The following is a 10,715-nucleotide window of genomic DNA, read 5'->3' as shown; positions in this document are numbered from 1 at the left end:
GACGGAGGAGGGAGGAGAAGGAGGAAGAGGAAGAAGGAGGAGGATGAAGGAGAAAAAAAAGGAGGAGGAAGAAGGGAGGGGAGGAGGAAGAGGAAGTAGGAGGAGGAAGAAGAAGGAGGAGGAAGAGGAAGAAGAGATGATACTGGATTTATAGCCTGCCCTCCACTCCAAATCCCAGAGTCTCAGAGCAGCTCACGATCTCCTTTATCTTCCTCCCTCACAACAGACACCCTGTGAGGTGGGCGGGGCTGAGAGGGCTCTCCCAGAAGCTGCCCTTTCAAGGACAACTTCTGCGAGAGCTCTGGCTGACCCAAGACCATTCCAGCAGCTGCAGGTGGAGGAGTGGGGAATCAAACCCGGTTCTCCCAGAGAAGAGTCCGCATGCTTAACCACTGCACCAAACTGAGGTAGCCAATCCTCCTGGAGCTTACAGTAGGCTCTGTACGAAGAGCCCTGTGAGCTCTTGGAGGATTGGCTATATCCGGGGTGTGTGGCCTAATATGCAAAGGAGTTCCTGCTACAAACAAAGGCCCCGCAAAGCAGCATCACATGATGTCAGGCCAGGGAACCGGTCTTAGCGAATGGGGCGAAAGGGCAGCTGCTCTGGGCTCTTCAGTTGACGCCACCCCATGGCCCCGCCCCTTGAAGGAGCGGGGGGGGGGGAAGAGGAGGTTGCGGCCAGTGCTTGCACATACTTCAGTGTGTAGCAGCAGTGGCTCCCCCCAAGAGATGCCAGCCTCCAGGTGGGATCTGGAGATCCCCTGGGAGGGGGTGGCCAAACTTGCTTAACGTAAGAGCCACCTGGAATAGACATCAGGTTTGAGAACCAGAAGACATTAATGTCAGATGTTTGAGAGCCGGAAGGAAGGAAGGAAGGAAGGAAGGAAGGAAGGCGAATAAATGGGGGGGAGAGGTGGAAAGAAAGCAACTTTAAATGCATTCTCTAGGCTGCCAGCTGGCTCGGCGAAGCGATTTAAAGAGAGAAATACCTTCTCTTAAAAGTCTTTAAGGCGCCACGGGACTCTGGCTCTTTTCTGCTGCTAGAGACAGACTTAACACAGCTGCCCATCTTTTTAATTGCTGGTTTTATCCTGTTACGTTCCTTTCTTTTTTCACTGATCTCGCTTGTATGTAAAAAGTCTGGATGCGGAAGCTGGGCCAGTTGGCTGGAGAAATTGCTTTGTGCTCTCCTTCCAATATTTTCGGAGTCAGGCGTCTCTTATTAAACGGTCCCCGGTTGCAAAACAATAGCGATTTCGTGTCTCGCCGGAGTGGGGCCGGACCGAAACACAGGTAGACAGATTAATCAGGGCCAGGAAGAAAAAAAAAACAAGATTGCTATTAGAACTTGACGAACGGCAGGCGGGTTTGAGAGAGGCCAAGCCGCAAAGCGGAGCCCTTAAAGTCACATTGCTCCGCGTTTTAATTTATTTCGTCCAGGTTTATTCACCGTTGGGCGGGCCTCGGCTCTGCCTGAAAAACAGAAGATCTGTAACGATCTTTATCTCCTCCGGAGGCTCAGGAATATATCCCTGATTGCCTACCCGGTCACGTTTTCAAATCACCGTCTGGAATGGCGGTTGTTGTAAATTTGTGTCGGGGTGTGACGGCTCCCATTAGAGAGGTGTCATCAACCTGTTCTGAAGGTTAGAGTCTTAACAGCCGGCGTTGAGGTAAAAAAGAAAAATCCATCTGCTTTTCGAGGGAGAGAGTGAGTGGCATATGGTTTCAAGGGAGATTGGAGTCCACTTTGTTCCGTTCTGAAAATGAGGGTTGCCGTCTTCCAGGTGGTAAGAAACAAAATGGGGTCACAGTTCATATTAAGAACATAAGAAAAGCCAGGTTGGATCAGGATCCATGCTGGATCTTTCCTTCCTCCCCCGGGGACTTGGGGGAGGGGAGGAACCTCAGTCAATAGAAGGAAGAGAGGCTTGGCTCTCTGCTGTGCGATCAAGAGCCCGGCAAAGCAAGCTATTCTTCCCCAAGGGAGGAGCCTCAGCCAGTGGAGAAAATAGAGGTTTTGTTCTCTAGCTCCGGTGCGATTGAGCCAGCCTTGCACAGCAAGCTGTGATGCAGAAGGAAGCAAGAGAGAGGGAGAAGGAAGCAGATGACAGCCAGTTGCTCGGGGGCCTGATTCGGCCCCCAAACTGCATGTTTGACACCCCTGCTGTAGAGGGCCAACAACAGGGCATAGAGGCTGAGGCCTTCTCCTGAATAGAACAATAAGAATGGCCCTGCTGGATCAGACCAGTGGTCCATCTAGTCTAGCATCCTGCCTCACACAGTGGCTAGCCAGTTCCTCTGGAAGGCCAACAACAGGGCAGAGAGGCCGAGGCCTTCCCCTGAGAAGAACATCAGAAGAGCCCTGCTGGATCAGACCAGTGAGGCTTCATCTAGTCCAGCATCCTGCCTCATACAGTGGCCAGCCAGTTCCTCTGGAAGGCCAACAACAGGGCACAGAGGCTGTGGCCTTCTCCTGATAAGAACAGAAGAGCCTTGCTGGATCAGACCAGTGGTCCAGCTGTTCCAGCATCCTGCCTCACACAGTGGCCAACCAGTTCCTCTGTAGGGCCAACAACAGGGCACAGAGGCTGAGGCCTTCCCCTGAGAAGAACACAAGAAGAGACCAGTGGTCCCTCTAGTCCGGTCCCACACGTTGGCCAACCAGGTCCTTGGGACAGCCAGCAACAGGCCTTCCTAAAAACATCAGAGGAGCCCTGCTGGATCAGAAAAATGGCCCGTCTAAGTCCAGCATCCTGTCTCGCACAGTGGCCAGCCAGTTCTTCTGGAGGGCCGACAACAGAGCATAGGCCGAGGCCTTCCCCTAAGGTCGCCTTGTGGCACTGGAATTCACAGGTTGACTGCCTGTGAACGTGGAAGTTTCCATGTTCAGTCAGTCGTACATCTGCAAAGGCATTTTAAGGATTTGAACTAATGCTTCTAACGTTTAAAAAAAGCACGTTTCTAGGGTTTGGCAACAAAGGAAAAAGCTGGGGCAGGGTTAGAACTACGCAGACAGTTTCTGGCGTATGATTAAACGCTGGCGAGGACTTGGGTGGGGCTGGAACAGACAGGGTGTGAGTTTGCTCGGTGTTAAGAGACGGCGCATCAGCACATTTTTTCCCATCTAGAGAAGATTTATCATCTTCTCTCTGAGTTCGATCCGTCCTTTTGTAAAGTTTTGGCCCCAGTTGGCGAAGCATGGAAAAACCAACAACCGGTGAGAGAGTTGGAGGGTGGGGAACGGGGTGAGAGATAGAAGCAAAAGCCTGGGAAAACCCAGGAAGAATTGGGGGTGGGGAGGTAATGTTTTCACCTATTTTTTGTTCATCTTTTTTCCAGTGGAAAATTCAGGAAACCCTGAAAGAAAACTCTGAGCTCTTTTGTGTTTGAGGAGGAATAAAATACTCCCTCAGGCAATTTTTTCCCCCGCACTCGGAATGTATAGCATTAAAAAAGATAGAGGACTTTTTCCAATGGAGAAATTGGGAAAATGTTGGTAGCGTCGCCCCTCTTTTTCAAGTATCGGCTATATCTGCGATTTTTTTTGTACAGAAAACAAACACATTTATATTTCTAACTTCCATAAGTGTGCCCCGTGGTGCAGAGTGGTAAAGCTGCAGTACTGCAGTCTTAAGCTCTGCTCATTACCTGAGTTCGATCCCAACGGAAACTGGGTTCAGGTAGCCGGCTCCAGGTTGACTCAGCCTTCCATCCTTCCGAGGTCGCCAAATGAGTACCCAGCTTGCTGGGGGGAAAGTGTAGATGACTGGGGAAGGCAATGGCAAACCACCTCGTAAAAAGTCTGCCAAGAAAACCTCGTGATGTGACGTCATCCCATGGGTCGGTAATGACTCAGTGCTTGCACGGAAGACTTCCTTTACCTTTTTTTTTAACCTCCCTTTTTCAAGTATCGGCTATACTTGCGATTTTTCTTATAGAAAAGTAACATATTCATACTTTTAACTTCCATAAGTGTGCTGATAGGTACAATTGTATATTTAAAAAAAGGTAAAAGGTAGTCCCCCGTGCAAGAACCAGTCATTTCCGACTCTGGGGTGACGTTGCTTTCACAACGTTTTCACGGCAGATTTTTTTTCACGGGGTGGTTTGCCATTGCCTAATTGTATAGGCTGAGTTATAAATGAATACTGCAGAATACTGCAGATTTATACCCTGCCCTTCTCTCTGAATCAGAGACTCAGAGCTGCTTACAATCTCCTATATCTTCTCTCCCCACAACAGACACCCTGTGAGGTGGGCAGGGCTGAGAGAGCTCTAACAGCAGCTGCCCTTTCAAGGACAACTCCTACGAGAGCTATGGCTGACCCAAGGCCATTCCAGTAGGTGCAAGTGGAGGAGTGGGGAATCAAACCCGGTTCTCCCAGATAAGAGAGCTCTGGCTGACCCAAGGCCATTCCAGCTGCTGTAAATGGAGGAGTGGGGGAATCAAACCCGGTTCTCCCAGATAAAAGTCCGCGCACTTCACCACTACACCAAACTGGCTCTCGTAAATGATGCATTGTTTGTTGTTAAATCAGTCAAAGAAGATTAGATTGGTAGGAAACTATTGCATATATTTACATTTCCCCTCAGGACTTCAGATTTTCACATCTTGGGAGAGAGTTGAGTCCAGTGGCAGGTTTGAGTTCAACAACATTTTGAGGTATAAGCTTTTGAAAAATCAAAGCTACGTAAAGGGAGAGAAGAATGTAAAAATGAACATCACAACCTTTTTACATGAAACAAATCATAGAAACTTAATTATTGTATAACTGCTTTCTGAGTTAACATTAAATATAGCTAAGATGTAATTTTGACAGACGTGTCCGGTTGTATAATTGACTGTATTTTAGCTTATTTAGGAAATGTGCTTACATTTAAATAGTTAATATATGTTGAATTTGGGAATAATAGTAATAACAGAAGACACCTTTGATAATAGTCAAGGGAACATATTCTGTTTAGAAGATATTGCTCTATTAGAAGACTGGAGTAGTTTGCTATGATCTGGGGTGGAATTCTAGCAGGAGCTCCTTTGCATATTAGGCCACACAACCCTGATGTAGCCAATCCTCCAAGAGCTTACAAAAAAGAGCCTTGTAAGCTCTTGGAGGATTGGCTACATCAGGGGTGTGTGGCCTAATATGCAAAGGAGCTCCTGCTAGAATTCCAAGCTCGTGGAAGATTGGCTACATCAGGGGGTGTGGCCTAATATGCAAAGGAGCTGCTGCTAGAATTCCAAGCTCTTGGAGGATTGACTACATCAGGGGGTGTGGCCTAATATGCAAAGGAGCTCCTGCTAGAATTCCACCCTGGCTATGATAATAACTGAGTGTATCGTTAGTGTTGCTTTGAGATTGAAAAAGGGGTAGATCCAGATTGGTAGGTAGACAGACAGACAGATGGCTTTTTCTGTAGCAGGAACTCCTTTGTATATTAGGCCACACCCCTCTGATGTAGCCAGTCCTCCTGGAGCTTACAGTAGGCCCTGTAAGAAGAGCCTTGTAAACTCTTGGAGGGTTGGCTACATCAGGGGGATCTGGCCTAATATGCAAAGGCGGTCCTGCTACAAGAAAAGCCATATATCTCTCTGTGTGTGTATGCTTTATTTTATTTTTTTTCTTAACCTTTCCCTTTCTTTTTAATTTCTGTTTCCTGTAAAACAAAATAAAAATCTTTGGACGTAGAAAATCAAAGCTCCCTTTGTCAAATTTATTTTGTGTGTGTGTGTGGGGGGGGGGGGAGAATGGAGATGGCTAGCTTGTCCCAACCCCTTTCGTGGAGGGAGGTTTCCTGTGATTTGGTGCTGTGGGACATCCTTTATTTAGACCATCTCTGCTAGCAGGCTGGGGCAGATTTTTCCATTCCATTGGTGTTCCATTCCCTGTGGTGTTCCGTCTCTGAGTTGGGACACACTTGGGAGATTTAGTGGGGGAAGTCTGAGGAGGGCGGAGCTTGAGTTGAGGGACTTGAGCTGGATGCAATCCCATAGTGTCCAGCCTCCAGATCAGCCATTTTTCTCCAAGGGAACTGATTGTTGTACCCTGGAGAGAAGCTGTATAACAACCCTGCTGGATCAGCCCAGTGGTCCATCTAGTCCAGCCTCTTGTCTCACACAGTGGCCAACCAGTTCCTCTGGAGGGCCAACAACGGCGCAGAGGCTGAGGTCTTCCCCTGAGAAGAACATAAGAAGAGCCCTGCTGGATCAGACCAGGGAGGGTCCATCTCGTCCAGCATCCAGTCTCACAATGTGGCCAGCCACTTCCTCTAGAGTAGACAAGAGGGCATAGAGGCTGAGTCCTTCCCCTGATAAGAACATATGAAGAGCCCTGCTGGATCAGACCAGTGGTCCATCTAGTCCAGCCTCTTGTCTCACAGAGTGGCCAACCAGTTCCTCTGGGGGGCCAACAACAGGGCAGAGAGGCTGAGGCCTTCCCCTGAGAAGAACATCAGAAGAGCCCTGCTGGGTCAGACCAGGGGAGGGTCCATCTACTCCAGCATCCAGTCTCACAATGTGGCCCGCCACTTCCTCTAGAGTAGACAAGAGGGCATAGAGGCTGAGTCCTTCCCCTGATAAGAACATAAGAAGAGCCCTGCTAGAGTAGACCAGTGGTCCATCTAGTCCAGCATCCAGTCTCACATGGTGGCCAACCAGTTCCTCTGGAGGGCCAACAACAGGGCAGAAAGGCCAAGGCTTTCCCCTGATGTTGCCTCCTGGCTCTCGGATTCAGTGGATTAGTGTCTCTGAATGTGGAAGTTCTCCTCAGTCGCCATGTGTAGTAGCCACTGATAGACTTATCCTCCAGGAATCTGTCTAATCCACTGAGCCACTGTCCGTCTGGAGAGCCGGTTTGGTGTAGTGGTTAAGTGTGCGGACTCTTATCTGGGAGAACCGGGTTTGATTCCCCACTCCTCCACTTGCACCTGCTAGCGTGGCCTTGGGTCAGCCATAGCTCTTGTAGAAGTTGTCCTTGAAAGGGCAGCTTCTGTGAGAGCCAGTTTGGTGTAGTGGTTAAGTGTGCGGACTCTTATCTGGGAGAACCGGGTTTGATTCCCCACTCCTCCACTTGCACCTGCTAGCATGGCCTTGGGTCAGCCATAGCTCTGGCAGAGGTTGTCCTTGAAAGGGCAGCTGCTGTGAGAGCCCTCTCCAGCCCCACCCACCTCACAGGGTGTTTGTTGTGGGGGAGGAAGGTAAAGGAGATTGTGAGCCGCTCTGAGACTTTTCGGAGTGGAGGGCGGGGTATAAATCCAATATCATCTTCTTCTTGAGTAGACAGTACTGACTTTGATGGGACAGTGGTCTGATTTAGTGGTCTGACAAGGCAGCTTCACTGGGTATGTGTGTGGGAAGGTTTTTGTGAACTTTATGCTTTGTGTAGAAGGTTAGACTAGATGACCCTGGAGGTCCCTTCCATGATTCTATGTGACCTCTCGTTCAAGATCCACTGATACCATCTACCTGACCTTCACTGAGCAAAGCTCTCTGATGCGAAGACAAACTTGATAGGATATATTTTCATAGAATTCACCCTGTTTTGCTGGTCCTTGACCCTTTCTTTCCATCTGTTTTGTGTGTGTTGCAGATTTCCACGATGCCTTTCACCGTTTGGTTCAACCTGCTTTTGCTGTTTCCTGGCATCAGTACATCGAAGACCTGTTTCCCAGGATGCCATTGCGAAGTGGAGAGTTTCGGTCTCTTCGACAGCTTCAGCCTAACCAAGGTGGACTGCAGCGGCATTGGGCCCCATATCGTACCCGTTCCTCTCCCCTTGGACACCACCTCCTTGGATTTATCGTCGAACAAACTGGAATCTATCAATGAGTCCCTGCTGGCAGGACCCGGCTACACCACGTTGGTCAGCCTCGACTTGAGCAATAACCGGATCTCCCGGATCACGTCGACCACGTTCTCTCGACTCAGGTATCTCGAATCTTTGGACCTGAGTCACAATTCGTTGGTCACCCTTCCGGACGAGTGCTTCTCAAAGTCACCTCTGGGGGACGTCGACTTGAGTAACAACCTCCTCCTGGAAATATCGATGAATGTCTTTGCGTCCAAAGGTCAAGGGAAACCGATTAACGTGGATCTCTCGAACAACTTAATAAGCGCAGTTTTAAGGCACCAGGACAAAGCTGTTCCCAACATTCAGAGCTTGAGTCTGTCTGGAAACCGTCTCCGGAACATTCCAAACCTTCAAGGGATACCCCTCCGGTACTTAAACCTTGATGGAAACCCCATGTCGACAATTGAGAAGGACGCGTTCTCAGGCCTGAAAGATTTAATCCATTTGTCCCTCAGTGGTCTTCACGATCTATCGCTGATCTCCCCGTACAGCTTCAAAGACCTCCCTGCCCTCCAAGTCCTTGATCTGTCCAACAACCCTACCCTTAAGTCCTTGGAGGCGGAGGTTTTCCACAGCTTAAACTCTTTGCAAGAACTCAACCTGTCCGGCACGGGCGTAGCCGCTTCCTTGTCGAAAGCCATGTTGAAATACCTGCCTTCCATCAAGAGCATTACTTTGGGGAAGAACGTCAAGTGCCTTAAGACGATCCGGGAAGGCCAGTACCACAGGCAGGCGGGGCTGACCAAGAAAGAGATCCTCAGTTGTCACGACAGCCAAGGGTCCGTCGCCATAGCGCCCTACACGTTGTGACAGGGGCCGAGAAGAATGTACAGATACCCGGACTAGAACACACATGCTCTCGTAACAAAAAAAAAAATCCAATGTGCCTTCTGTAAAAAAAAAATTGTTAATTTATATATATATATTTTGTATATTCCAATCCTTGATTACAGTGATCAATGAAGACTATGGTTCTGTGTGTGATTTAATTAGAACAGGAGAGAGAGGAGGAGAAATCAGGGATCTGGAAAGGATAAGAACATAAGAGAAGCCATGTTGGATCAGGCCAGTGGCCCATCCAGTCCAACACTCTGTGTCACATAAGAACGTAAGAGAAGCCTTGTTGGATCAGGCCAATGGCCCATCCAGTCCAACACTCTGTGTCATATAAGAACGTAAGAGAAGCCTTGTTGGATCAGGCCAGTGGCTCATCCAGTCCAACACTCTGTGTCACATAAGAACATAAGAGAAGCCTTGTTGGATCAGGCCAATGGCCCATCCAGTCCAACACTTTGTGTTACATAAGAAAGTAAGAGAAGCCTTGTTGGATCAGGCCAGTGGCTCATCCAGTCCAACACTCTGTGTCACATAAGAACATAAGAGAAGCCATGTTGGATCAGGCCAGTGGCCCCTCCAGTCCAACACTCTGTCACATAAGAACCTAAGAGAAGCCATATTGGATCAGGCCAGTGGCCCATCCAGTCCAACACTATGGGTCACACAGGGGCCAAAAAACCCAGGTGCCATCAGGAGGTCCACCAGTAGAGCCAGGACACTAGAAGCCCTCCCACTGCTGCCCCTGTGAACACAGTCTTTTGGGGGGGGTGGGGGTAGGGGGGGTGGAATGATACTGGTATTCATATATAATAAGGGTCCCCAACCTTTTTTGAGTGTGTGGGCACCTTTGGAATTCTGACACATTTTGATTGGAGCAACCACAAAATGGCTGCCACAGGAGGCAGACCCCAGCACAAAATGGCTGCTACAGCACACCTTCTGCCCCCACATTGAAAACCTTTGTGCTATGGTGGCAGCTGCTGCCAGAGCAGTGTCTAAAGATCTGCACTGCCAATCAAAACTCCAGTGGCCAATCAGAAGCCTTGTTGGGAAACAGCTCAACCTAGCTCCACCCACTTTCTAAACAAACTTGGTAGGCACTAGGAAAGGTGTTGACAGGTGCCTTGGCATCTTGAGCCCAGTCGTGGGGATCCCTGGTATATAAGGTTGCACCAATTTCCACCAGTTCCCCCCCAGAACTTGGGTGGTGATGGTGGAAAGAGCCATCACATTGCACCTGACTTATGGTGACCCCGTAGGGCAGGGGTAGCCAAACTGTGACTTGGGAGTCACATGTGCCTCTTACACACATATTGTGTGACAAAGCCCCTACTGCACCATTGGAGAAGGCATTTAAAGTTAGTTGCTTTCTTTTCACCTTCCTTCCTTCCTTCCTTCCTTCCTTCCTTCCTTCCTTCCTTCCTTCCTTCCTTCCTTCCTTCCTTCCTTCCTTCCTTCCTTCCTTCCTTCCTCCCTTCCTCCCTTCCTTCCTCCCTCCCTCCAGTTTGGTGTAGCGGTTAAGTGCATGGACACTTATCTGGGAGAACCAGGTTTGATTCCCCACTCCTCCACTTGCAGTTGCTGGAATGGCCTTGGGTTAGCCAAAGCTCTCGCAGGAGTTGTCCTTGAAAGGGCAGTTTCTGGGAGAGCTCTCTCAGCCCTTACCCACCTCACAGGGTGTCTGTTGTGGGGGGAGAAGATAAAGGAGACTGTGAACTGCTCTGAGTCTCTGATTCAGAGAGAAGGGCAGGGTATAAATCTGCAATCCTTCCTTCCTTCCTTCCTTCCTTCCTTCCTTCCTTCCTTCCTTCCTTCCTTCCTCCCTTCCTCCCTTCCTCCCTTCCTTCCTCCCTCCCTTCCTTCCTCCCTTCCTTCCTTCCTCCCTTCCTTCCTCCCTTCCCTCCCCTTCCCTCCCCTTCCCTTCCCTCCCCTCCCCTTCCCTTCCCTTCCTGTCTTGTGCTTTCAAACCTCTGACATGTATTCTATGTGGTTCTTCCTTTAAGCAAATTTGGCCAGCCCTGCCATGGT

At 49.4% G+C, this 10,715-nt stretch overlaps 1 protein-coding gene across 1 annotated transcript; it reads left to right on the top strand.

Moving 5' to 3' along the window:
- The first annotated feature begins 7,566 nt into the window (after nucleotides 1-7,566).
- Nucleotides 7,567-8,816, top strand: TSKU (tsukushi, small leucine rich proteoglycan). Its single transcript, XM_060235027.1, has one exon. The coding sequence runs from the start codon at nucleotides 7,599-7,601 to the stop codon at nucleotides 8,658-8,660; it is 1,062 nt and encodes a 353-aa protein (XP_060091010.1). The 5' UTR covers nucleotides 7,567-7,598; the 3' UTR covers nucleotides 8,661-8,816.
- The last annotated feature ends 1,899 nt before the right edge of the window (nucleotides 8,817-10,715 follow it).

The sequence above is a fragment of the Heteronotia binoei genome, chromosome 3 (assembly GCF_032191835.1).
Source record: "Heteronotia binoei isolate CCM8104 ecotype False Entrance Well chromosome 3, APGP_CSIRO_Hbin_v1, whole genome shotgun sequence".
Taxonomy (NCBI): Eukaryota; Metazoa; Chordata; class Lepidosauria; order Squamata; family Gekkonidae; genus Heteronotia; species Heteronotia binoei.
The sequence above is the reverse complement of the archived record's forward strand: the minus strand, read 5'-3'. Positions and strand labels throughout refer to the sequence as shown.

Excerpts from the sequence above, each read along its gene's own strand:
- TSKU (XM_060235027.1), top strand. The coding sequence starts at position 7,599 with ATGCCTTTCACCGTTTGGTTCAACCTGCTTTTGCTGTTTCCTGGCATC.